This window comes from Puma concolor, chromosome E1 (assembly GCF_028749965.1).
Source record: "Puma concolor isolate L17-30 chromosome E1, mPumCon1.1.hap2, whole genome shotgun sequence".
NCBI lineage: Eukaryota > Metazoa > Chordata > Mammalia > Carnivora > Felidae > Puma > Puma concolor.
In genome coordinates, this window is record NC_141680.1 from 24,282,629 (window position 1) to 24,310,005 (window position 27,377).

The 27,377-nt window shown below is 39.0% G+C and overlaps 2 protein-coding genes and 1 long non-coding RNA gene across 19 annotated transcripts in view; 2 read left to right on the top strand and 1 right to left on the bottom strand.

The window, feature by feature from the left end:
• On the top strand, positions 1-22,147 carry DDX52 (DExD-box helicase 52). The gene is made up of 15 exons (XM_025916882.2): positions 1-124; positions 1,176-1,371; positions 6,086-6,213; positions 7,154-7,339; positions 9,136-9,279; positions 9,940-10,051; positions 10,903-10,975; positions 11,455-11,658; positions 13,287-13,377; positions 16,093-16,215; positions 16,349-16,499; positions 16,692-16,767; positions 18,043-18,114; positions 18,692-18,784; positions 21,539-22,147. The coding sequence occupies exons 1-15, from the start codon at positions 38-40 to the stop codon at positions 21,594-21,596; spliced, it is 1,794 nt and encodes a 597-aa protein (XP_025772667.1). The 5' UTR covers positions 1-37; the 3' UTR covers positions 21,597-22,147.
• LOC147574207 (uncharacterized) lies at positions 12,657-26,259 on the bottom strand. Its single transcript, XR_015244009.1, has 2 exons — positions 25,174-26,259; positions 12,657-13,690 (listed from the first exon to the last, which is right to left on the bottom strand). It is a non-coding gene; the product is annotated as an uncharacterized LOC147574207 (long non-coding RNA).
• The window catches only part of SYNRG (synergin gamma), an 88,427-nt gene continuing 86,687 nt past the window's right edge, over positions 25,638-27,377 (top strand). For all 17 annotated transcript variants that reach the window (XM_086686683.1, XM_086686685.1, XM_086686689.1 and 14 more), the window contains exon 1: positions 25,638-25,788. In XM_086686683.1, the coding sequence (XP_086542809.1) occupies positions 25,712-25,788 (77 nt within the window). In that variant the 5' untranslated portion in view covers positions 25,638-25,711. The remainder of the gene's footprint in view (positions 25,789-27,377) is intronic.

The following is a 27,377-nucleotide window of genomic DNA, read 5'->3' on the forward strand; positions in this document are numbered from 1 at the left end:
GCAGGCGCTCTGCGGTCGCGGAGCTGTCTGGGTAAAAATGGATGCTCACGATCTCTTTCGCCGGCTTGGCGTGGGGGCCAAATTCGACGTGAGACGTTTCTCGGCGGACGCGGCGCGATTCCAGGTACTGTGCGCAGAGCAACAAGTCTGAGTAACAGAGAAGGCGCAGGAGCCCGAAAATAATCTGGCTACTGGTAGAGCCGGCACGCGGAGGCCGTGGCCTGGTCGTGAGGCATTTCCCTTCTTTTTGCGTTGGGTTCGAGCGCAGACCTATGCGGTCAAGTCCTGCCTTCCGAGTGAACTCTTACTCCTCTTTTATAGTCTTAGGTGGGCCTGGCACGGAAACCCTTGCCCCCTCACCGGTTTCTAGTGTATTCAAAGCACAATTAGAATCCTTTCAAAAGTAGCTATTTCTCCAAAACTGGTGGAAAGGAATTTCAAAAACAGAATTAACCCAAAATGAAGAGAACAGTTTCTTTCACTGTAGTCTACCCAGGTTGGCTTGCCGTGCGTATAGCTTTAGTGGGCATGGGTCTTTTTATTCCCACACCCTCATGGCGTGTAAAGTTACCTATGAGAAGAGTGATTTAGAAATGGGGAATCTTACATAGGGAAGTGGCGGGTGAATGATAAGCCAGGAGAAGTTAGTTGGGGCCCGATTATGGAAAATCTTAAGTATCAACCTTGTCATTGGGCGACACGTGTGTTTCACCTTTCTCTGGCAGTATGGTGTTAGTTAAGAGTCTGAACTCGAGACAGATTTTTGGGGTCCAAATACTTTTGAGACCTTGGTCAAGTTGTTTGACCTCCAAATGCCGAGAATTTTTTCATTGGTAATATCGCTGTTTATCTCTTACCGTTGTTGAAGGCTGAGGTAATTTAATATATACAAACATGCTTAGAAATCTGCCTGACAGCATATAGATGTTATGCTGATAAGCATATATGTGTTAACTGCTATTATGATTGTTATTACTGTTAAAAGGTCAGGAAAGTTGTCATCTTGTGTTCTATTTGCCCAAAACACACTTGTCAGTTCAACAAACACCTTTCACCCTTGGTGAAAGGGTAAAAAAAGATGGTGAGTTATTATACCCACATCCTTACTTGCCAATACTGCTTGGGTGAAAGCAATGTCAGTCGGTAGATTGCTTTTTAAATTTTTTGGGTTTTAGGTAGGAAAAAGGAAATATGACTTTGATTCTTCAGAGGTGCTGCAGGGACTGGACTTCTTTGGAAACAAGAAGTCTGTCCCAGGTGAGTTTGGAGCATCAAGAACTCATCAGGAGCTTCAAGATGAAGAGAAAAAAGAAAGCCTAACTGAAAGGAAGAGGGAGCAGAACAAAAAAAAGAGGAAGATGATGACTTCAGGTTAGTTCTTGGTTTCTTTTTTTCCTTCTTTATTATTTTTTTTCAGTTACAAAAATATTAATACAGGCTTAAGGTCAGATAATATACTGTCATTCCATTAGTTAATGGCATTCAGGTTGTTTCCAGGTATTTCCCATTACAGATATTGTTACAGTAAAGATATTTGTGGAGGGCCTTAGATATTTGTGGTTCATTGGTTGAGCCTCCGACTCTTGATTTCGGGCTGAGATTATAATCCCAGGGTTGTGGGATTGAGCTCCAAGTTAGACTCCGCACTGAGTGTGGAGCCTGCTTAAGATTCTTTCTCTCTCTGCCCCTTTCCCCCTGCTCACTCACACTCTCTTTCTCTCTCCAAAAAAAAAAAAAATATTTGTACATATATCCTTTTGTCCTGTTATTTCTTTTTTTTTTAAGTAAAAATTTAAATAAATGTTTATTTACTTATTTTTGAGGGTGGGGAGGGGCAGAGACAGAGGGAGAGAGAATCCCAAGCAGGCTCCACACTGTCAGCTGTCAGTGCAGAGCCTGACTTGGGGCTTGAATTAACGAACCTAGAGATCATGACCTGAGCCAAAATCAAGAGTCCTCAAAGGACTGAGCTACCCAGGTGCTCCATAGGTCCTGTTATTTCTGTAATTAGCATCCCAAAAGTAGAATCACTGGCTGAAAGAGTATGCTCACTTCTTTCTGTAAACATATACTGAAAAATGACTTCCCACACCCTTGTCAATGCTGGATACTACTGGTCTTAAATTCTTTGTCAATCTAATGAATGAAACTTTTTTTGTTTATATTTTCTTGATAACTGGTGAGGTTGAGCATTTTTTTATGCTTTAGTGGATATTTACATTTCAACATTTGTGAACCATCTGTTCTTACTCTTTGCCTATTTTTCATAGGTCTGGGTTTTTTTTTTTTTTTTCTCTGTACTGTATCTTCTTCGTTATAGCTGTTAAGTTTCCTAGCTATTTACCTTTTTCAATAAAATCCTTATACATGGTTTTTAAAAGTTACACAGTGGTTAGAAGTAAATCTTCTCATTCTTCTCACTATTTTCAGTCCCCTATTTCTCCAGAGGCAACCACTATTAATCATTTTCTTATGTATTTTTGTAAAGATATATATTCATTATAATTATACTTCCTTTTATTACCTGAATAATAGCATACTGTATATGTTATTCTATTCTGAACCCTTCCTCCTCCTACACTTTGTTAAAACAACAACAACATATTTTGGAGATTGTTTGCAACCAGTAGGAATTGCACTGCCTTTCTCATTTTAACAAAAGAGTATCCCATTGTACATTCCATAATCAATTTAACAAATTCCTTTGTGATGGACATTTAGTTTGTTTCCTCACTTTTGCTATTATCGTGTTGGCAATAAATGCCATTCCACTTATCTTTGTGTGTATGTGGGGGTTATATCTGATAAATTCTTAGAAAAGAAATTTCAGGGGCACCTTGGTGGCTCAGTTGGTTAAGCGTTTGACTCTTGATTTCAACTCAGGTCATGATCTCATGTTCCTGAGATGGAGCCCCACGTTGGGCTGTTGGGCTCTGTGCTGAGTGTAGAGCCTGCTTGGAATTCTCTCCCCCAGCCCCTCCCCTGCTTGTATGCACTGGCGATCTCTTTCTCTTTCTCTCTGTCTCTCTCTCTCTCTCAAACTCAAAATAAATAAACATTAAAAGAAAAAGAAGTGGAATTTCAAATAGATTAACAAATTTGTTAATCTGTTGTTAATTTCAAATAGATTAACAAATAGATTTAAATTTAGGTATTTTGGAATTGTCCACCAGAAACATTGTATCAACAGGAAGTCCACTGCTGTGTTCATTGAATCATAGTATAGGGTATGCCATTACACATTGTAGGGATGTTATTACATAATTGACTTGACAAGTCCTTGTATAAGGACATTTACTTTGTTTCCACAGTTTTGCTGTTACAGTGTTACAATAAAAGTCATTTTACTTCCCTGGCTGCAAAGCCTTCCACCAACATTAGTTAAAAGAAAAAAAAAAAAAAATGACCAGCCACAAATTTGGGAAAAGGATTCAAATGTTAAGCAACCAGAAATATAACTTAGCACATATGTGGCATAGTACAGAGTGGTGTGGCACACCATGTTTTTGTTTTTGTTTTTGTTTGAGAAAGAGAGAAAGCACATGCACACATGTGTGGAAGAGGGACAGAGGTAGAGAGTCTCAGTCCTACTACCTTAAGATCATGACCTGAGCCAAAATCAAGAGTCAGACGCTCAACTGACTGAGGCACCTGGGTGCCCCATGGCATATCATGCTTTGATTGTTCAACTAAAAATTTTCTCCCTAAAATGATAATGTAGAATCAACGTAAAACAAACTCAGTTAAAATTCCAGTAGGCTTTTTGGGTAGAAATTGACAAAGGAATTAAAAAAAAAAAAGTTAGACATACACCTACCATATGATGCACGTATTTCACTCCAAGAATTTACCTAAGAGAAAGGAAAGCCTATGTCCTCACGAAGACTTGTACACGCATGTTCATAGCAGCTTTATTTTCAGTAGCTAAAAACTGTAAATGACCCAAATGTCCTTCAATAGGTGAAGGATAAACAATTTGTATATCCATACAATGGAATGCTACGTATAAGTAAAAAAGTTAACTATTGATACATGCTCAACATGGATGAATCTCAAAATAACTATTCTGAGTGAAAGAAGCCAGACTAAATTGAGCATATACTACATGATTCCATTTATATAAAATTCCAGAAAAAGCAAATTATCTCTAGTGAGAAAGCAGATATGTGGTTGCTTAGGGATAGAGCAGTGCATTAAAAGGAGCCACAAGGAAATTTGGGGTGGTGATGGGTATAGCTTGAATGGGGTGATGATTTAACAGGTGTATACATATGTTAAAATTCCTCAAATTTATACTCTTTTTTTAATGTAATTTATCTATTTTTGAGAGAGAGAATGAGCGTGCAAGAGGGCTAGGGGCAGTGAGACAGGGAGAGAAAATCCCAAGCAGGCTCTGCACTGTCAGCACAGAGCCCAACACGGGGCTCAAACCCATGAACCGTGAGATCATGATCTGAGCAGAAATCAAGAGTCGGACATTCAACCGACTAAGCTACCCAGGCGCCTCTCAAATTTATACCTCAAATAAATGCAACTTATTGTATGTCAGTTGTGCCTCAGTGAAGTGAAAAAATTTTAAAAGAAATATCAGAAGTGGTCTTGCTTGTTGTTCTTCTTAGAATTCTTAAGGTTATTCTTACATATTTATTTTGCCATGTGAACTTTATTTTTTTTTACGTTTATTTTTGAGAGGCAGAGAGAGCTCAAGCTGGGGAGGGGCAGAGAGAGCGAGGGAGACACAGAATTCGAAGCAGACTCCAGGCTCTGAGCTGTCAGCACAGAGCCCGACACAGGGCTCGAACTCATGAATCATGAGATCATGACCTGAGCAAAAGTCAGACACTGAACTGACTGAGCCACCCAGGTGTCTGCCACATGAATTTTAAAGTCAGCTAGTCTGGTTTCCAAAACAATCCTGTCATGACTTTTCGTTAAACTAATTTTAGTTAGAGTGAGAATTGCTATCTTTATATTACAGTAGTCCTTACTATGCTGTGTTCATTGCTATTATATTTTCTTTCATATTTTCATATGAAATATTTTCTTTCATAGTATTTATTTTCTTTTTTTTTTTTTTTTTTTTTTAAATTTTTTTTTTCAACGTTTTTTATTTATTTTTGGGACAGAGAGAGACAGAGCATGAACGGGGGAGGGGCAGAGAGAGAGGGAGACACAGCATCGGAAACAGGCTCCAGGCTCCGAGCCATCAGCCCAGAGCCTGACGCGGGGCTCGAACTCACAGACCGCGAGATCGTGACCTGGCTGAAGTCGGACGCTTAACCGACTGCGCCACCCAGGCGCCCCCATAGTATTTATTTTCTAACTGGTTACATACAGAAAAACTGGTTGTCTCATTGAAATCTCTCTTAAATTTTTTTAGATGTTTTTATTTATTTGGAGACAGAGCAAGAGGGGGAGGGTCAGAGAGGGGGGCGGGGAGAGAATCCCAAGCAGGCTCCAAGTTGTCAATGCAGAGCCCCATGTGGGGCTCAATCTCAGGGACCATGAGATCATGACTTGGGCTGATATCAAAAGTCAGACACTTAACTGACTGAGCCACAGAGGCACCCCTGGAATCTGTTATTTAAGTATTTTCAATTTGATCTCTTGTTGTTTTCAAGTATACAGTCATCTACATATGACACAGCTGAAATAACTTCAGAGCTCTGATTTTACCAACAGAGAACTTGCCTCTCCGTTTCCAATTTTTATACCTCTTATTACTTTCTTTTCTCTAGTTGTATTAGCTAGTGCTTTACTTTTGTTTAGTGTGAAGCTATGGCCTGTTTGCTACAGTCAAGAATGTTGCACTTAAGGGGTGCCTAGGTGGCTCAGTTGGTTAAGCATCTGACTTCGACTCAGGTCATGATATCACAGTTCATGGGTTCTAGCCTCACATTGGTCTCTGTGCTGACAGCTCAGAGCCTGGAGCCTGCTTTGGATCCTCTGTCTCCCTCTCTCTCTCTGCCCTTCCCTGCTCATGTTCACTCTCTCTCTCTCTCTCTCTCTCAAAAATAAATAAACATTAAGAAAAAAAAAGGATGTTGCATTTAAAATCTTTTTAACTTTTTGATATATATTTTAGAAATTACTTCTCAAGAAGAAGGTTCTATACAGTGGATATCATCTGTGGAAGCAAAAATTGAAGATAAAAAAATTAAAAGAGAAAATAAACTAACTTCAGGGAAGTTGGAGAATCTCAGAAAAGAAAAGGTTAGAAAAATGTCTTAGCCCCACTTGATCTTCTGACATAGTGAATTTTCCCTTGTCCTTGGAGTGTTCTGTTGGTAAAAGTGAATACAGTATGTGTGTATACACACATACACACTATTCTTATATAGTATACTATATTTATATACTACATACTATGTAATTTCTTGACCTGTTCAAATTTCAAGATTGATAATGTATTTGGAATGAATCTTTTTAAATTTCATATCCCCTTTGATAAACAAAATTTTCCCCCTTCCTAATCTTTGTTAAGCTGGTTTAGAAAGATTTCCTCTGACAGGGATTTGAGGGTTAGAAATCTTAAGAAACCTATTTTATACCTTGGGACTAGGGGGAGTAGAATACAGAAAAAACAACAAATATATCATTGTCATGTCTGTTGCACGCCTGCCATGTTACAGATGGAGGATATTGTTCAGCTCACTTCAGGAACCCAGAATCCAGAATTTGGCTCTCTATCAGAGAATGGAAAATAAACCAAATCAACACTCTAGACTCTGTTTTTGGTCCTCAGTTTTAATAAGTAGAGTTTAGAGTAAATCATCAAAAAGCATTGGCACTTGTGTGGTTAAGTGGCATATAAAGAAAAATACTAGATGGATTCAATTTCTGCCTTCTAGAAGCTTATATAAAATTACAAGTTAATAATTATCATGGTAGCATATTAATATGAATAACACATTACTCATGGTATTGACACATTAATATGAAGAAAGTGGATGGATGGGTTTTATTGTTATGAAGGTCTTCTGTCTCTGAAAGAGCATGAAATATATCTAGTATCTGTATGTTTTAGTGCTTGGAATTTCACCAAAAAGTTTCATGCTACTAAAGCTTATCCTGGAAACTGTTACTGTTGCTTTATAACATCTTATAAAGTATATGACCATAGTTATGGTGACCCCTTTCTTTCACTTTTCAGATAAACTTCTTCCGGAATAAACACAAAATTCATGTCCAAGGAACTGATCTTCCTGACCCAATTGCTACATTTCAGCAACTTGACCAGGAATATAAAATCAATTCTCGACTACTTCAGAACATTCTAGATGCAGGCTTCCAGATGCCTACACCAATCCAAATGCAAGCCATTCCAGTTATGCTGCATGTGAGTATGAAGGTCTGTGATGCCTCTAACATTCCTTCCTCTGTGTATTAGCTCATTCTCTTCCATATTTGAAATTTTCCTTTCTACCTTATCTCCCCCTGTTGAAATCCTCCCTTTACTTTTAAGGTCCATCTCAAATGTCTGTGCCACCATATCACTATAATTCGATGTGATCTTTTTCTTTTACCAACCCTGTTTCCTCTACCACCAGTTCTCCAAGGTATTCAGTGTGTTCTTTTTCTTACCACATTTATCTTACACTTTACTCTATGTTTATACTAATTATGTCTACCTTTTGCATTTTTCTAGAGTGTAAACCCTCTGAGGATAAGGACTGTTCTGTTTATTCATCCCTGATTAATTTATAATTCCCAGGAACTGTTTCTGAAATAAGAATTCTTGTACAGCCTGACTTTTTTTTCCCCAATACTTTTTTCTTTGAAGTATACTTTATATATTAAAATGCATACATTGTAAGTTCACAGTTCAGTGAATTCCAACAAGGCATACCCTATGTAACTGTCACCCCAGTGGGGATGTGTAACATTTCTGTTGCTCCAGAAAATTCTGTGCCCTTTCCATTCAGTCCTCACTCCTGCCCAGAGGTAACCACTGTTCTAGTTTCTATTGCATGTATATTAGTTTTGCCTCTTCTAGAATGTCATATAAGTGGTATCGTCCATTATTTATTTTTATTTTTTTATCTCTGGTTTCTTTCACTCTGCATAGATTGTTTTTGAGATTTATCCATGTTGCATTGATCAGTAATTTGTGAGTAGAATTCTGTTGTTTGAAAATACCACAGTTTGTTTATCTACTGATTGATAGAGGTATGGATTAATTTAAGAGTTTTGGAAATGAAATTTTTCTGAGGTTTCTTTTTGTACTAACGAGAGCTGACTTTTCCCCCCGCATGTAGCCAAGATGGCCTTTGGTTCTGGTAGCCAAAAGATATGTGTTACCTTTTCATCCATACTTGTCCTTTCTGTTTTCTTTGGGAACTGAAGTGAGAGTACTTTTGAATGATGTTGACTCACATTACAGTAAATTTGCTTCTAATTTTCATTTAAGATTATTTCTGTTGCAACTTAAAGCTTTAAAATCATAGTGACTTTTTGAAGACTGTCACATAAATTACTGTCACTCAGGGTATTGCCAGTTTTTATTTATTACCTTCAGCCATTCTGTTATTTATTAAAACCTTCGCTATGGAGGGGCGTCTGGGTGGCTCAGCTGGTTCAGTGTCTGGCTCTTAATTTTCAGGTCAGGTCATGATTTCATGGTTCATGAGATCAAGCCACGAGTTGAGCTCTGTGCTGATGGCATGGAGCCTGCTTAGGATTCTCTCTCTGCCTCTCCCCCCACACTCACTTGCTAACTCGCTCTCTCTTAAAATAAATAAATAAACTTAAAAAAAAAAAAAAACATCTTCCCTAGGGATTGAGCAATACTGATATTGGGGGGAAAAGTTGATTTTAGAATTTTGCTTTGATAAGAGTTTAGTGCAAAAGAAAAATTGAAGTAATGGAAATACTTGAGGTTTTGAATTATCTTTGGATTTTAGTTATCCATATTCTTTACCCAGTTCAAATGGAATTTGGTGGCAATGCTCAGAAACTCCACTGGGGCACTGGTGGATGATGTTAGAAAAGCAAATGTGGGAAAAGTTAGATTAGCAGTGGGAATATGAATGACTGCATTCATTATGATTATTTTATTATTTCTGTGGCTGGTTGCATTACTTAACCACGCTCTGAAAAGTTTATGTACTTATATGTAATATGCCTTGTTTTTAGGGTCGAGAACTTCTGGCTTCTGCTCCTACTGGATCTGGAAAGACTTTGGCTTTTAGCATTCCCATTTTGATGCAACTAAAACAACCCACAAATAAAGGCTTCAGAGCCCTGATTATATCACCAACACGAGAACTTGCCAACCAGGTATGACTTGTAGCTTTGAAAGAGGATGGGTTTGGTGTTTGCTTCAGTCATTTCTTTTATGAGGGTAATAAAAAGATCTCAAAAAGAGTAAGGTCCTTGTTTTTTGGCATGGGCAAGTATTCTGTACAGGCACTCTATTCTGTATCTTACTGTTCATGGGCAAGTTTTTTGTCTTTTTATGATGTTCTAAAACAACGATTTTAACATTAATGATTCTTTGGTAAATGCTCTAAGACCTTTTAAGCTTAGGCTACGGTAATATATAGTTCCTCTCTAAAATGTATTTTTCTCACCTAGATGAATGAAACCTCATCTCAGGTTTTGAGAGGAAAAAAAAAAAACATACAGTGACCTGTTCTACCCTTCCAATGTGCTTAACAGAAAATACATGCCAAGCATGAAATAGTTTTATAATAGCACTATGTTCTAAAAACAGTACATAGCAGATTAGAAAATGCCGAGATTCCAGGTTAATGTACATGTTATTATAGGTTTAATTTCCCACATTGAGTATAGGGTTTACTTAAATAAATAAAACTTTAAGATAAATAAATAACTTATTCATGGGTTGGTAATAGATTTATTTTAATAATGTAAACAAGACAATACATCTCATTTAAGTATCTTAGCAGCTAATGTTTTTATCATTTTCCATTTTAGATTCACCGAGAGTTAGTAAAAATCTCTGAGGGAACAGGATTCAGGATACACATGATACACAAAGCAGCAGTGGCAGCCAAGAAATTTGGACCTAAATCATCTAAGAAGTTTGGTAAGGGATTCGTGTTTGAGCTGTAGAGCATGCAAGGGACTTGCAAATTACAGATATTCTGTCACCTAAGAGTTCTTAAAAATGTAGGCATGCACACAATCAGTTTGGTTTTTAGAGAAGCTAAAAGAGATCTCCCCGTTCCCACTCAGTAGTTATATAAATATATACCAGTGATTCTCAACCAGAGGCAATTTTGCCCCCACCCACCTTCCACCCCAGGGACATTTGGCAATATCTGGAGACACTTTAAGTTGTCAGAACTGGGGTGCTACTGACCTGTGGTAGGTAGAGGCCAGGGATGCTGTTAAACATCTTGCAATGCACAAGACTGTCCCCTACAACAAAACATTATCTGGACCATAATGTCAGTAGTGCTAAGGCTGAGAAACCCTGCCTTATACTATTGATTTTTAATCTGCCATGGAAATACTCTGCAGGTAAGAATGGCTCACATCCCTACCCTTGTATCAGTCAGAAAACCAGCTTTTACCTGTCTCTCATCTTGAGCTTCTAAGTAAAATATCATTTAAAGAAAGGATTTTTCTGAAAAACAAAATGAAGTATTTGAAAATAACACTGTTGGATTATAGTGTTCTTGCTTCTTAGAAGTTGAGTAGGCAGATCAAATATAAAAGGAGAGTAAGCATAATTTGTGCTATCATGGATTAAAAAAATATATATGTTAGTTTACAAATAAGAAAGAACTTGTGTTGGTGTAGTAAGATAGCGAGTATAACCTCCCCCTCCTCTCCCCTCTTCAGGTTATTCACTGAAATTCAGGAAACTTAATTCCCTAGTTTGAGGGAGATGAATCTTGCTTTTACAATCTGTACTATTTGTTTCTCCTATAGATATTCTTGTGACTACTCCAAATCGACTAATCTACTTATTAAAGCAGGATCCTCCAGGAATAGATTTAACAAGGTACAGATAACATTTTAATCTCTCTTATGTGTATTTTCACTTGGTTGGTTATATTTTGTCCTTGATTGCTTGTATTATTGCCTTTTGGAGCTTGCAATCTACCAACTTCTAGTCGGTGTTTGTGCTGAGAACAATGGTTTTTATTAAACACAGGAAAATAACTGTCTGGTCTAGAAGAAAGTTATAGATTCTGATAAGCAGTTAGTACAGAATTCCCTTAGATGTTTTCATAGCTTTCAGCAGTGGTGATGGAGTTTATAAGGTCTATGTGAAGCTCTGTTGTTGCTATTGGGACCTCCTTTCTTTGAGGCTAACAGAATAGAACACTACTTTATGTTTATCTTGTTTTTACCTTTTTCTGGTATGATGTGTGGATCTGAGAAGGAGCATAATGGTTTGACTTCTTGTGTCCCCACAATTTAGTGAAGCGTCTTAGATCTTCCAGTTCAATACCCACAAATTGTGTTGTTATTTCTTAGTGTTGAGTGGCTGGTGGTAGATGAATCAGACAAACTGTTTGAAGATGGCAAAACTGGGTTCAGAGACCAGCTGGCTTCCATTTTCCTGGCCTGCACATCCCATAAGGTCAGAAGAGCTATGTTCAGTGCGACTTTTGCATATGATGTGGAGCAGTGGTGCAAACTCAACCTGGACAATGTCATCACTGTATCCATTGGAGCAAGGTAATTGTTCTTCTGTGTTATCCACTGATTTTTGTTTTTTTAATACAAGTCTTTTCTTTTTTAGATTCAAGGAGATAGGTTGTTTGGCCTTAGATTAATAACAGGGAAAGTTTTACTGAATTCTTTAAAGTCAAGATTGATTGAGCATTTTCTATTTTAGAATAATCCAAGGGGAGATTCTCAAGTTGTCATGTTAGTATTTCTGTCATTCAGTTGATTTTTCCCATCCACAAAGCATGACCTGAGTTCTGTAGCCACCCAGGGGATTTAGTTTCTTAGATGGCTTAATTAAGTAGGACGACAGAGGAGAAAGCTGATATTACCAAGCCCCTTGATTTATAATTCCTTTAAAAAAATACTTGGGGGAGCATTTTATGCTAAGTGAATGTGCACTAGTAGAAAAAAGTTGTAGGAAATTATAGCCACTTGATAGAATATTGTGCAACCTAAGAAATGATAAGTATGAAAATTATTATGAAAAAGTTCTTTATAATACCATATTAAGTTAAAAAAAAAAAAAGCCAAATGGGACAATAAAAAATACCCTGCCTACTTTAAACTTAAAACTTCTGTTATATAAAAAGAAAGTAGGGGCACCTGGGTGGCTCTGTCAGTTGAATGTCCGGCTCTTGGTTTCAGCTCAGGTCATGATCTCGCAGTTTGTAGTTCAAGCCCGGCATTGGGCTGTGCAGTGACTGCCCAGAGCCTGCTTGGGATTCTTGGTCTCCCTCTCTCTTTGCCCCTCCCCCACTCTTGCACAAAATAACTCTTTCTCTCTCAAAATAAGTAAACTTGAGAAAAAAAAAGAAAGCAGAACAAATTCACCATAAATATAAAGGCAGACAACAGAAGGGAAAAAATAGTTATGACATAGTGTAATGTACTACAGCATCCTACAATGTTTATAAAGCCTTAAGATACCTCCCCCCCAACTGTCTACTCAAAAACTCTTGCTAATCATTAAGAAAAAAAGCTCAGACAAGTAATAACGACCTTAAAATTGTTCTAATTATTTGATCCATTAATTTTATTTTTAGAATTTTTTTGTAATTAAATACATGAAAATTTGACCAGACTACAAAAAGAATGTCAAAATTTATTCTAAAATGGTAGAATTATGGACAGTTGGTTGTTTATTTTTGAGTGAGAGACAGAGTGCAAGCAGGGGAGGGGCAGAGAGAGAGAGGGAGACACAGAATCTGAAGCAGGTTCCAGGCTCTGAGCTGTCAGCACAGAGCCCAACGCGGGGCTCAAACTCACGAATCATGATATCATGACCTGAGCCAAAGTTGGACGCTTAACTGACTGAGCCACCCAGGTGCCCCAAATTTTCTTTAGATAACATTTATAGTTAGAATAAAACATTTAAAAATAACTTTGGGGCACCTGGATGGCTCAGTTGGAAGATTGTGCGACTTTTGATCTCGGGGTTGTGAGTTCAAGTCCCCCCTTGGGTATAGGGTTTATTTTGTCTTCAGATTAAGGTATAAATAATTAAATGCTTATATTGACAATGGAAAGGTTGATTCTTTGGGGGTTATCTGTAAGTTTTTTCATTTATTTAGAATTCAGGCTGTGGGGAAACAAAAATTGGTTCTTGCAATCTTCAAGGTATGTTTTCCTTTCAGGAATTCTGCAGTAGAGACTGTAGAACAAGAGCTTCTCTTTGTTGGGTCTGAGACTGGGAAGCTTCTGGCCATGAGAGAACTTGTTAAAAAGGTATATTTGGATTATCTTCTTGAATTTGGATGAAACTCATCAAGACTTAGATGACTGGTGGGAGGCTGAGCACTATTCCTATATCATATTAGTAATCCAGTGGTAAATTTGTAAGCACATTAGGTCAACTGTTGTCCCAAGGCTGGGGGGCTCACCACTTAGAATATGCTAAGTTTTCTGTTCCAGGTCAGGGTGGGCTAGGAAAAGACCTACCTCCTGCCCTGAAAGCCTCTTTTTTCCACATCTTCCACATCTGTATTGGCTCCCTTCATCTCCCGCCATCCTTCTGCTGGTTTCTCATAGAACTGGAGCGCTGTAGAACGAGTAGGACACTGAGTACAGTTTTTTATCCCTTCAGTAAGTATTGAGTAGAAGCCATAGTTAAAAAGTTAACTATGAGGGGTCAGGGCAGGGAATAATAAAACAAATAGAAATCCTAAGCCCTGCCCTTAGAATTTGTTCTTTTTTAGGGGATAAAAGAAATATACTTGTGTAAGATAGTTTGCAATAAAGTGTCATAAAAGGGTTTTTCTTAAAAAAATTTTTTTTTCCTAACGTTTATTTATTATTGAGAGGCAGAGAGAGACAGAGCATGAGCATGGGGGCGCAGAGAGAGGAGGAGACACAGAATTTGAAACAGGCTTCAGGCTCTGAGCCGTCACCACAGAGCCCGATGTGGGGCTTAAACTCACAAACTGCGAGATCCTGACTTGAGCGAAAGTCGGACGCTCAACCGACTGAGCCACCCAGGCGCCCCATAAAAGCATTTTTCTTAAGCATCCCTGTAGTCTTCCTGGGGCCAAGAGGGAGAGTTGAATTGGTTGGGGATAGCCTTATGGAGGAAATGCTACTACTGTGGGCCTTGAAGGATCTGTGAGATAAAAGGGTGGGGGAAGTTAGTGGTTGGAGGAGTAGCTAGAGCAAAGTCTAAGCAGTGCACATGAACACAGTGGGTTTGGGAGACTCATGAAGAGGTCACCTGTCTAAGGCAAAGAGTTTAAGGTGAGAATTAAAGATCAAGTTGGGGGCGCCTGGGTGGCGCAGTCGGTTAAGCGTCCGACTTCAGCCGGGTCACGATCTCACGGTCCGTGAGTTCAAGCCCCACGTCGGGCTTTGGGCTGATGGCTCGGAGCCTGGAGCCTGTTTCCGATTCTGTGTCTCCCTCTCTCTCTGCCCCTCCCCCGTTCATGCTCTGTCTCTCTCTGTCCCAAAAATAAATAAACATTGAAAAAAAAAAAAAATTTTTAAAGATCAAGTTGGACAGGAAAGTAGGGGTCACCTTAAGAGAAACCACCAGACATTTTAAGGAAATGAATTTTAAGGAAAATTACTTAAACAGTGACTAAAAGTAAGGAAACCAATTAGTACGTTGTTAAATTAGGCTGCTTAGAGATGAGGAGGAAATAAATGAGGGAAATGAGGGTGACAGCCTCAGTGGTGGAAAATTAAGAGTAGTTGGAGGATGAAAGGGAAAGGTGTTTGCAAGTACCCAGTGACTATAGAAGGGGTGAAGAGCTTCAACTTTGGAGCCAGACTACCTGGACTGGAATTCTCGCTTTAGGCAAATTAGCCTCATGCCTTTGTCATGTATAAAATGGAAATAATAATATTTCCCTCAGGGAATAGTTTTAGTATTAATGAGTTAATATAAATATAGCGTTTACAATAGTGCTTGGCACATGATGCTTGTGCATTAGTTTCATCAATATTCTTAAAGATATCATTTGGCTCTAGGAAATTTAAGGTTTTCCACATGGATACTCAACCTAGAGATTATACATCAGGGATCTCTAGCCATGTCTGATCCTTAGGAAGTCTGTAAACCCTCTGATGATATGTCAGATTTTGTGTGAATGCATGGTTGCCTATTAGAAAGCTTCATAGCCTCGGTAGATTCCAAAAGGGGAGTTTGTGAACCAAAGTAGAAAGGTTAAGCCCTGGGGCGCCTGGGTGGCTTGGTCGGTTAAGCATCCGACTTCGGCTCAGGTCATGATCTCACGGTCCGTGAGTTCGAACCCCGCATCAGGCTCTGTGCTGACAGCTCAGAGCCTGGAGCCTGTTTCAGATTCTGTGTCTCCCTCTCTCTCTGCCCCTCCCCTGTTCATGCTCTGTCTCTCTCTGTCTCAAAAATAAATAAACGTTAAAAAAATAAAAAATTTAAAAAATTAAAAAAAAAAAGGTTAAGCCCTAATACAGCAGTTGAAAATATAGAAAGCTGGTTTGAAAGAGACATGGGGTTTGATGATAGAAATGTAAACATCTGGTTAGAGCTGGTAGTTGATAACAGATTCTGTCTAACATAATAAGATAGCGGTTATATTGAGAGACCGGAGAACCAAAGACTTAAGCTTTGGAGGAATACCCACAATTAGGATAAACAATGAATTAAAAAGAGAGTTAATACATTTTAGCAGAATTTAAAAATCTCTGAGGCACAGAAGCCAAGAGATGATTGTTTTAAGGAGTGGGCATCTATCATTGTAAAAGAGTAAAGGGGATTAATTAGATATTACTGGAATTGGCAAGATGAAATAAGAGTTCAAGCTGAGAATGGATGGTGAAGATGGAAGCAGGTGTAGACCACTGATCTGAGAAATTGGCAATAAAAAGTGCATTAAATTGAATTTAGTGCTTTTATGAACTAAAATCATATGAGATACTGTGATTTTATTCTTGATTATGGGTTATATGTGCTGATTTTTGCCTTTCTTTTAGGGTTTCAACCCACCCGTTCTTGTTTTTGTTCAGTCCATTGAAAGGGCTAAAGAACTATTTCATGAGCTCATATATGAAGGTATAAATGTGGATGTTATTCATGCTGAGAGAACACAGCAACAGGTAAAGCCAAATGTGTACTTTGAAAATGATAAAGAACGACTAAATTTTAAAATATTGGCATGAAATTTATGAAGTACTTGTTTTCTGTTCCCAGAGTGGTACTAAAACATATAACACATGTTTTATTAAACAGAGAGATAACACAGTCCACAGCTTCAGAGCTGGAAAAATCTGGGTTCTTATTTGTACAGCCTTGCTAGCCAGAGGGATTGATTTTAAAGGTGTGAACTTGGTGATCAACTATGACTTTCCAACCAGCTCAGTGGAATATATCCACAGGATCGGTGAGTTGTGTCTCCTGTCCCCACCCCTGCCACCACCGTTGGGCACCACTCATTTTAATGCCTCCTGTTGTCTTCTAATGTGCTTATTTTTTTAGTGCTCATTTTAGTGAAAAGCCAGGGCCTTATATGTAAATCTTGAAGTTCCCTTTCCCCAGAAAAGTGTTTTTATGGTCTGATTTTTTTTTTCCTTAGGTCGAACTGGAAGAGCAGGGCATAAAGGAAAAGCTGTTACATTTTTCACTGAGGATGATAAGCCATTATTAAGAAGGTAAATTAGGAAAAATAACTTAGTATTAAGATGGCAAAGATCACTTCATAAGTATATGCACACACAAATAACAGATAATTACAAGATGGTCAGGTCCCAAATTCTGTTATGGTGTTAGTCAACCAGATTTTAGCCATGACCAGGGGAAAAATGATCAAAGGGCCTTGATTTTGCCTATCCATTATTAGATTTTGGAAGTACTCATAATGGAGTTATTAAATTATTGTTAAATTTCAGACTCAGGATTCTCCCAATAGCCATTGGTTAATATTACTTATAATTTAATAGTGAGGTTTTTGGTTTAGTGAATAAAGTTAACCCCTGAGTCTTGTCATCCAGTCAAAATTATCCCTTAACCATGGTGCATCCTTCCCTTTAATCTTAGGGGCATATGGAATTTTATGTTTAGTCCTAGGAAAAACTATTTTAGTAACATATTCCAATATTATTCAGTTGCAGCCCCTTGAAGCCTGGGTAACATATGATATATTTTTAGAAGCTTGGGTCTTAATTTAGCCCATCATCATAGATTTTAAAATAAAAGCGGAGTTTCCTACATTTTAGCTGCCTACAGTGAATTTAGACTCATGATAATTGATAGCACTTCACATTTCTAAGAAATGAGTTATGGCCAAAGGCAGTTTGTACTTTGATCTGTTCAATTTGTGCCTTCTGAACCTTGGCTCTGGCAGCCTTGGATTCACTTTGAGCAGACTTTTCACAAGTTCATGTGTAGAGTAGTATATTCCAACAGCCTAGATTGATCTACAGTCACCTCAGTAACTCCAAGCATGTGAATATGATGACCTCCATATCAACATAACTATGCCTCTCAGTTTTCCATCTGGGAAATGGGGATAATGATAGTATTTCATTAGTAAAGGGTTGTTGTGTATGTTGAATAAGTTATTATGTACGTGAAAAGCCTAAGATAATGCCAAGTAAGCACTAGTATCTAATAAATTGAAATTTGTGCCTTCTTTAGTTCATGCCTCATCCAGGATCGGGTTTAGTAGCTTTTTAGGGCTTGATAAATGTTGAGGAGAAATAGCTGCTAGATAAAATTCCTCATCGTCACATGGATTTCAGTCCAGCAGATAGTTCTAATTCAGTGTGATTACATCTGGTGGTAATTCATAGCAGAACACTATACTACATTAGTTTTTTGTGTGTAGTTTTAGTTCCTCTTGAGTTGCACAGAGGGTTTAATGCATAAACATCACTTTAATGCTTTATGGGTTTATACAGATTTATGCTTATGGGTTCCTTTTTCAGTGTTGCCAATGTTATACAGCAGGCTGGATGTCCTGTACCAGAATACATAAAAGGTTTCCAAAAACTACCAAGGTACAGTCTTGAATTTACCTAGATCTTCTCCCTCTCTTTCGCTCTCTCTGTATGCATTCTTGCTTTCACACTCTTACAATTACAGTTCTAGCAATACTACTACTTTTAGAAATTTTAAAATAAAAGTTAATTCCTTTTTAATATCTGTGAATGTTATATCTTCTTCCCTTGTCAGTTTTTTCATTCATGAAACATTAAGTATTCAGATTTTTAAAAAATTATTCAATGTAAGTGACGAAATATGCTTAGAATTGATTTTAGTTCATAGCACTAATAGAAAACAGTTGCTCAAAATCAAACTGTAATGCTTGTTGGCACAGGCTGTAAGTGTGACACAGGACATATTTTAATTATATTCAGTGGCTTTTTAAGAAATTGAATTTATCATCCCTTTGGGTTACCTCTCTAAATGCTATTAGGTAATTTGGCATTTTAAAGTGGATACAGTGTCATCATAAACCCGTAAGTAGATTAAAAAGTGAATTTTTATGATCAAGAATCAAAACCAGTTTTAGCTTTAGCTATTTTTGATTAAGTTCCACTGAATTTAATTCTTTCCTCTCTTTGTAACTTTCAGCAAACAAAAGAAAAAGATGATTAAGAAGCCATTGGAAAGGGAGAGCATTAGTACAACTCCAAAATATTTCTTAGAAAAAGCTAAGAATAAACAGTAAGTATATGAAGAGAAAAGTTGCTGTTCGACTCTGTCATATAGTAGGCGCTATTTTTCCTTAGGATAAATTTTTTGAGGTAGAATTGATAGGTTCAGGTCTGTTATATAGAATGTGATAAAAGTAATACATCTTAGGTTGCCTGTGATTTGGGAACTTGGATGATTCAATCTTGGAATTTTTCTGTATTTGTATATTAATAATCAGGTTTTTTCTATCTTTGAAAGTATGATTTCAGTTCACTTTGAATTAGGATTGCACTGCCCACCACCTCCACACAGCCTACACCAGGACATTTGCTGAGGCAGTTAGGGCTATTGACTCACATTGATGGAGTCGTCCCTGAAGTTCCCTATTCAGGCAGGATTTCAGTATGATCTTAGGCTTATGCTGAAGCACACTGTAACACCTCTAAAAAATATGCTTTGGGTAAATTTGTAGTGGTTTAGCTGAGTTTTATGAGGATGTTAAAGCATTGATTTTTTTTGGCACACACAAGACTACCTTTTGATAGGGGTAGTCAAAACCATGCTAATCAATGCTACTCTTTACACTATTGAAGGAAAATGACACTTCAAATTCTACTGGTACCAGTTAATATATAATATATATAAAATGTAGGCATTTACCAAGTACCTTTTCTCCTGCCAGGTGCTTGTGTAAATGAATGATTATAAAATGAGGCTCCTTTCCTAGAGTTAGGGAAAGGAGATTAGTATATATGAAAAAAATTAGAGAATAATTTAAAAAAAAAATTTTTTTTTAACGTTTATTTATTTTTGAGACAGAGAGAGACAGAGCATGAATGGGGGAGGGTCACAGAGAGAGGGAGACACAGAATCTGAAACAGGCTCCAGGCTCTGAGCTGTCGGCACAAAGCCCAACGCGGGGCTCGAACCCACGGACCGTGAGATCATGACCTGAGCCGAAGTCAGATGCTTAACCGACCGAGCCACCCAGGCGCCCCTAGAGAATAATTTTTAAATAAAAGTTTAGAGATGAGAAATATTTTGAATTGGTGTCATTACAAAAAGCTTCAAGGAGGTAGAACTGTCTTTAAGGACAGGTAACATTTAGGCCATATAAAAGAGACAGGCATGAAAACTGGCATTGCACTTTCCTTCTAAGTCTTACTTGACATTTTGTATTGACTATGAGAAAGTGACGTTTGGCTCAAGTATATAGAGTGAACACAGTGTCCCAAAGTTTTAGTGAAGTTTTAAGCTTTAATAACTTGGTAAAAATAAATGCTACAAACTTACAAAAGTGTCATTTGAAAACTTAAAACATTTTGTTTGTACTTATTTTTGTTAATTCTTAATACGTTTTTAAATTTTTTTGTGGCAGCAGTTCTGGGTAACACTTAAACCAGTGGATTGGTAGAAACAGTCACCCTGCTTGGCCACCTTGGTCACCTAACCTGTCTTGTTAGACGTTTTCTTGTGGTGGGCTGTATCATAACTGTTGTGTATGCATCAGAACCTTATTCTTTGAGTGATCTTAAAGTAAGAATTAAAAATGTAATCTCTTCAGGCACTGAGCAGCAGCTGATGAAAGTTTTAACAAAAGTCAGAAATCAACTGGAGTATAAGATGCTGGCTATGTTGAATGTTAATAAGAAACTTCAGTATTTTAAAGAATTATACTTTGTTGATTTTTTAAGTCTGTAGCATTTACACTTGAGGTGTTAAAGCTTCAAGCTGTGCTTTTAGACTTTGAGGACACTTGGTATAAATCTCATCATTGCAGCCCCCCATGTACAATGCTATGGCTGTCTCCGTTGTCCTTACATTTAAAAGCCATCCTTCATAGAGCATGTAAACAACACCTGATCTGACCCTTGCTCACCTTTTTGGTGTTTCTTTAATGACCCTAGATGACCCTAGACCCAACACTAGATGTTCCTTTAATGACCCTACCCACACCTTGCTGATAACTCTGAAGTTCATATCTTCAGGCCCAGCTTTCCATATCAACCTGAATCCTGTTGCCTAGTGGACCTGACTTTAGTCCTTATAAACTCAATCTGGTATAGTGGAGGGAAAAATTGGATTTGGAGTCAGAAGAACTGTCTCTAATACCACCTGTTCTTGGGGTATTAGTGACTTTGGACAAGTCACTTATCCCTATGTCTGATGGAAATAAGTATGTAAATCATTGCCAACTCTGCTACTCAAGGTTGGTTGAGGATTAAATGAGTTAGTATACATCCAGGAGCTTTGCATTACTAAACTATAGTATGAAAACATTGGTTATCTTCTCAAAACTTTTTTCCTTTTTCTTTGTTAAACACCTAATTGATGGGATTCATCAAACTCTAAAATCAGACAGTCAGGGTTCATATTTAACGTTAATTACCAGTGTGTGATAATCAGCAAGTTAACCCCTTTGCCTCATAAAATAAGGGTAAAAATCGAATCTTTTTCATAAGTTTGGGAGATTATCTGAGTTGATACATATGAAGCACTTATAGCAGTATCTAGCTCTTAATCAATGTGAACCCTTATTAGGCCACAGTCAGGCTGTCTTTTATACCATGTTGTAGTGTGGTTTCCTGTGATGTTCTGTCTTACTTAGGGGGTTGTGGTTTTCTAAAGGGCAAAAACCACATCTAATGCATCCTTGTGTTCCTAGTGCCTCATGTACTTGATTATACAGTAGGCTTCAGGAAACGTTTATTAAACTGGCAGAGTTTTAGACAGTACGTATATCTAGAATGTTAGATTCAACTTTCTTTAATTTTCTTGTCACAGGAAAAAGGTCACTGGTCAGAACAGCAAGAAGAAAGTAGCTCTTGAAGACAAAAGTTAAAAACCAACTTTCTAAAAGACTTTATCAGAAATGGAGTTTAATGATCCCAGCATGAATGTTGTTTTCATGGAATACTTCAAATCCTGTAATCACCTGTAACATTTGAAAGCAACTACAAGAACATGGGACTGATGAAAAATGATCCTAAACTATCAATGCATCATGTCAAATTTCAATCTGTAGGTGACTTTTGACTGATTACACAATGGAAATAACATTCATTGACATTTCTGCGGTTTGAATCCAGAGAGATACTTCTTATAGAAGAACAAAAGCTTATGCTAAAATTAACACCCAAATGTGGTGAACTCTTAAGGATTTTTCCCTTCAAGTATGAAGGAAGGTGTGATGTATGCTGTGGAGAGTCATCTGGAACCAGATTTAAAAGTAGAGCCTTGAGGGGCGCCTGGGTGGCTCAGTCGGTTAAGCGTCCGACTTTGGCTCAGGTCATGATCTCACGGTCCGTGAGTTCGAGCCCCGCGTCGGGCTCTGTGCTGACAGCTCAGAGCCTGGAGCCCGCTTCAGATTCTGTGTCTCCCCCTCTCTCTGACCTTCCCCCGTTCATGCTCTGTCTCTCTCTGTCTCAAAAATAAATAAACATTAAAAAAAAAAAAAAAAAAAGTAAAGCCTTGAGACTGAATGCCCCTTTCTACCACCACCACCCATTCCACCCTCACTTTTTGAGGAGGGGAGGGTGCTGGACAAGAAGCAGCACAGGCTGTCTACCAAGATTAAACCATCTACTGCTCTCTTTATTTTACTATTTCTTACTTTGTTGATGGCCTTTTGTGGCATGAGCCACAACAAACAGCCTCTTCTGTGGCTGATTATTCAAGTTCCCTAGGATTTTAAATTCTTTGGTCTATTAAATATCCTTCTACCTCATTGGTAAGATAGCTTATAGCTTACTTGTCATAGTGTTGCAACTGCGAGATTATGGTCAGTCTCTCCCTTTCTTTCTTCCATTTTCTATCACTTAATCATGCCCTTTCCTGTCTCTTTCCATTCAAGATTACTTTGCTCGAAAACTGATAAACACTTTATCCTGATAAGGAAGAATGTTCCTGTTACCTGATATACCTGTGGCTGCATTCTCTTACAGCTTGTCTTTCCTGAGGTTTTATGGCCCTGTATCCATTTAGTAAACAGGTCTCTGCCAAAGCTAAAGAATTAAGGTTATATAGTGATGGAAACTATTCACTCTTAGCAGATTTTTCTTAGTTGCTAGTTTTGTACAGCTGGAATAAAAAATCAACTCCATACATGTGAAGTACTTAGAGTGGCATCTGAGAAGATTGCTAGTTATTATCAGTACTACTACAGTACTATAATTTATTTATTTATTTTTAATTTTTTTATTTATTATTTTTTTTTATTTTATTTTTTTTTAACGTTTATTCATTTTTTTGGGACAGAGAGAGACAGAGCATGAACGGGGGAGGGGCAGAGAGAGAGGGAGACACAGAATCCGAAACAGGCTCCAGGCTCTGAGCCATCAGCCCAGAGCCCGACGCGGGGCTCGAACTCACGGACCGCGAGATCGTGACCTGGCTGAAGTCGGACGCTTAATCGACTGCGCCACCCAGGCGCCCCTACAGTACTATAATTTAAATAATCTTAGCTTAGTAGCATTTGAATTACACTTAATAATTTCCTTTATTGTCAGCCTTTTATTCAAAAGTCAGAACAGGTAGATTCCAACTTGAGTATTTTAAATGAGACAAATTGTTCACCTTCAGAATTTATGTAAATGGAGACCATTTGCTATAAGGTGCAAAAAAATAACTTACAAGCATGTGATTTTTCTCTGTTCTTGCAAACACATCCTTGACACTATATATCCTGGAGGTAGTTGTGATGGTGCCACCTCTTTGCCAGCTGTGTGACTTTGAATAGGTTCTTTAATTTCTCAGAGCTTCTGTTTTTTCATGTATGAAATGGGGGTAATACCAACTATGTCTCAACATTGGAAGGACCCAGCTCTGTGCCTGATATGTTACAAACTCCTGCCAAATACTCCTTAAACAAACATGATATATTTGGTGAGGAATACAAAGCTTAATAACACAGTCTGTGCCCTTAGAGTGTAGCAGTGGCTATAAAGTAAGGGAACAAATAGTGTGGCAAATGTTGTGTTAGACGTAAGGCCAAGGTGCTGAAGCAAGGGAGGATTGGCATCTAACATGTCATGGAAGGCTGACATCCTGTGCTGAGTCTAGCAGATGTAGGAATCCACAGGCAAAGGAGAACAAAGTATCCAGGCAGAAACAAGAGATCACATCTTTTTTTTTTTAAATTTTTTTTTTTTCAACGTTTATTTATTTTTGCGACAGAGAGAGACAGAGCATGAACGGGGGAGGGGCAGAGAGAGAGGGAGACACAGAATCGGAAACAGGCTCCAGGCTCTGAGCCATCAGCCCAGAGCCTGACGCGGGGCTCGAACTCACGGACCGCGAGATCGTGACCTGGCTGAAGTCGGACGCTTAACCGACTGCGCCACCCAGGCGCCCCAAGAGATCACATCTTGATCCTTCATATAGTCCCTTCATTTGACTTTATTTCCTTTTTTTTTTTTTTTTTTTTTTTTACTATTTTCTTCTGTGTAACTACCCATCCTTAAATAACAGTGGCGACATCAACTTGTATCAACTTGGTTTGTCAGTGGATTCATACTGAACTTAGCATATTTATGTCATTTGGAACTATATGCTACACAAATTTCAGTTTCACCTAAAGAGGAGGAATGAAATTAGTTATGAAAAGAGAACAGGTGATAACAAATAGCTGGTCTAGTGAAATGAGCAAGGACTTTTATGTGAAACGTGGGCTTGAATCCTGGTGCTGCTGCTTTGCAGCTCTATGACCTGGACAAATTACAACTTCTTTTAACCTTGGTTTTCTCACCTGTAAAATTCCAATACTAACTCTTAGGGCCACTGAGGATTTGAAAAAATGCAGTAAGGCTCCCCACCAATGATTTGTGCCCAATAAAGGATAACTATTATAAATGGTTTCCCTGGGGGTACCTGGGTGGCTTAGTTAAGCATCCGTCTTACATTCAGGTCATGATCTCACAGTTCGTGTGTTCCAGACTGGCATCGGGCTCTCTGCTTAGTGAGCAGATCTCGCTTCAGATGCTCTGTCTTCCTCCCGCTGACCCTCCCTAGCTCCGCGTGTGCTCGTGCTCTCTCTCAAAAATAAACCTTAAAAAAAAAAAAAAAAAAAAAAAAAAAAAGTGGTTTCCTTGTAAAACACCTGAGGCAAGAGTGAAAGATAAAGCCAGTTATAATTAATCCACTACTTGCTAATAAGCAAACTGCTTTAAGACGAAAAAGTTTACACTGGACTTTTGTATTTTACTCACAGTAGTTCGCACAGGGGAAAAAAAATAAAAGTAAAAATATGCCCAATTGGGTTCAGAATAATGATGACCTGCTTTCCAAACACCGTTGTTTTGCCCTGCTTGCAAGTACAGGGAAAGCGGATTTTGGGTGGCTTGATGGCAGAACCAAACACAAGCACGTTGGAGGTTTATATATGTGCGTTAGGCTGCTTTACTAAGTTAAAATTTAAATACCTGCATCTTCTGGGGTGGGTACCAAATGGAAGCTGCCGGGTTCTGGGGGAGAGAGATGATCACTCATCAGCGCTGTGAAGCTATCAAAGGAGCGTCCAGGATCCATCTATTCTTTACGGGTAAAAATCATAAAGGAATACCCGTGCACTCATCATTGCAGTTTTCAAAGCAGGATTCGATCTTCTCTTCACTAACCAACAAGGTGCTTTTTCAAACTGAGGAACGACAGTGCTTTACCGCTGGGCCGCCAGCCGGGCCCTGCAGAGAGCCTTGCCAGACAATGAATCAGCTACCCGAGCCGCCCAGACAGGCTCAGAACTAGAAACACACGTGGAGGACCCCGGGGGGCGGTTGAGTCACGGGGAGAGAGCGCGCGGCCGCCGCCCCTGCCTCCGCCTCTGTGGCGCGGGGGATCACGTGGGCGCAGGCCCCGCCCCGTCGCCGAGTTCGCGGCTTGGTGGGGCTGGCTTTTGCCCCGGAAGTGGCTGTCTTCAGCTGACAGCCGCTTGTAAGGTGGCGACGGCGGGCCCGGAGAAAGATGGCGCTGCGGCCGGGAACGGGAGCTGGGGGCGGCGGGGCCGCGGGAGCCGGCGCGGGGGCCGCCGGGGCAGGCAGGTGGGTGTGAAGAGCCGAGTCGGGTCCCAGGGCTGGCTCCGCAGGGGCGAGGACTGTTTGGAGGTTATGACGGTTTTCGCCCGCTTCGACCCCTTTTTCCTTTGGCACTGGGCTACGGGAGAAAGGGGTCCCCCGGGGATCTAGGCCGAGTGGGTGGAGGAGCCCGACATCAGTGTCCTGTTTCCCAGGCTCAGGGGCACTAGTGCTGGGGCCGAGCAGTGAGCGAGAGCGTCCCAGTGCGGGGAGAAGAGGAGGAGGAGCAGGAGGTGAGGGTCCGCTTGGCTGAGCTGGCACCCAGCCAGGCTGGGGAGAGCAGCAACCCCGACGCCTCGCTCCGAGCGACCAGACAGACTTCCCTTTCCCAGGGCTTGCCGGGCTTGAGCAGGGATAGAGTCGGGAAGGCTCTGGTCACAAAGGGAAAGATCTGGTCACAAAGCTGAATAGCTGTTTGCAAGAGGTGTGTGTGTACTATTCGTCTTCCCCCCCCCCCCCCCTTTAGAATGTTCTGTCCTTTTTATCTCCTTAACACACGACAAACAGCAGGAAAATCTGAAGACGTTTGAATGGGCTTGTGTAGACGTAACTCTTAAGTCTTGTCTCCTTATTAAAATCAAATCACTATTAAACAGCAGTTACGCAGTTATTAAAACAAAGCTTCCAGGCTTTTACTTAGACCTTAAACAGATCTGCCCTCTGCCATATAAGTAATTGCCTGTGGTTCTCATGTCCAGAATGATAAAGGAGAAGAACGTTTGCAACTTGACAAGTTCATCACTGAAGGAAATAATTTTGTTCTGGGAAGTTTTCACCCCACTTGTATAATGACCTAGGCTGAGTTTGTTTTGTTAGCCAACACATAGTGCATACACATTTGAAGATAAAATTAGCACTTTATCTTCAGCATCCTAAATTATTTTTGGAAAACAAAGTGTTAGTTTTTTGATTGGCAGTGTTTTAATTTTGGAGTCACAAACACTACTGAAGTGTAGTCTTTAAAATTATCACCTCCTGCAGGTGTTTATATATAGGCTAGGAAAAAAAGGCGGTGGCTGTTGAATAAACCACCTGTATGCAGCCCCATTTTCCGTTTCCTCTACACATCTTTCACTTTAGATTTAAAACTGTTTTTCTAATTTACGCTGTTTCATCGCAGTCTTCTATGAATACTTGATATAAGTCCGTTTTTGGCTGCAGAAGACACATGTGTAATAATGTCTTTTCTATATGTGATAACAGTTTCTAAAATGTTCTCAAGTGGCATTAATTTGATCAAGTATATGGTTAATCATACCACGAAGTTCTGGGAAAAATATAAACTTAAAAGAATTTGGTATTTTAGGCCCAGGGGTTTTCTTTTGGTTGTTTGGTTTCGTTTCTGTTTTGGGTGGGTGGGGAAGACCTTAGGTGCAGAAACTTGAGTGGATCATTCTCCTTAGTTTACAGTATTTTAATGTCACCAGTCCATGAACACACATTTTCAAAAATAAGTGTGGCCTGAGTTGTGATAGAAGTTAGAATGATTAATTTTAAAATTTCTTTCATCTATAAAATTTGTTTAGAGTAACATCTGTCTTCTAAAACTAGAGGAT

What these genes read in the sequence shown, in the direction of transcription:
- DDX52 (XM_025916882.2), top strand. Translation starts at nt 38, where the DNA reads ATGGATGCTCACGATCTCTTTCGCCGGCTTGGCGTGGGGGCCAAATTC. An exon ending in CCATTCCAGTTATGCTGCAT is followed by an intron (nt 7,340 to 9,135) that starts GTGAGTATGAAG and finishes CCTTGTTTTTAG; the next exon opens with GGTCGAGAACTTCTGGCTTC. An exon ending in GATAAGCCATTATTAAGAAG is followed by an intron (nt 16,768 to 18,042) that starts GTAAATTAGGAA and finishes TTCCTTTTTCAG; the next exon opens with TGTTGCCAATGTTATACAGC.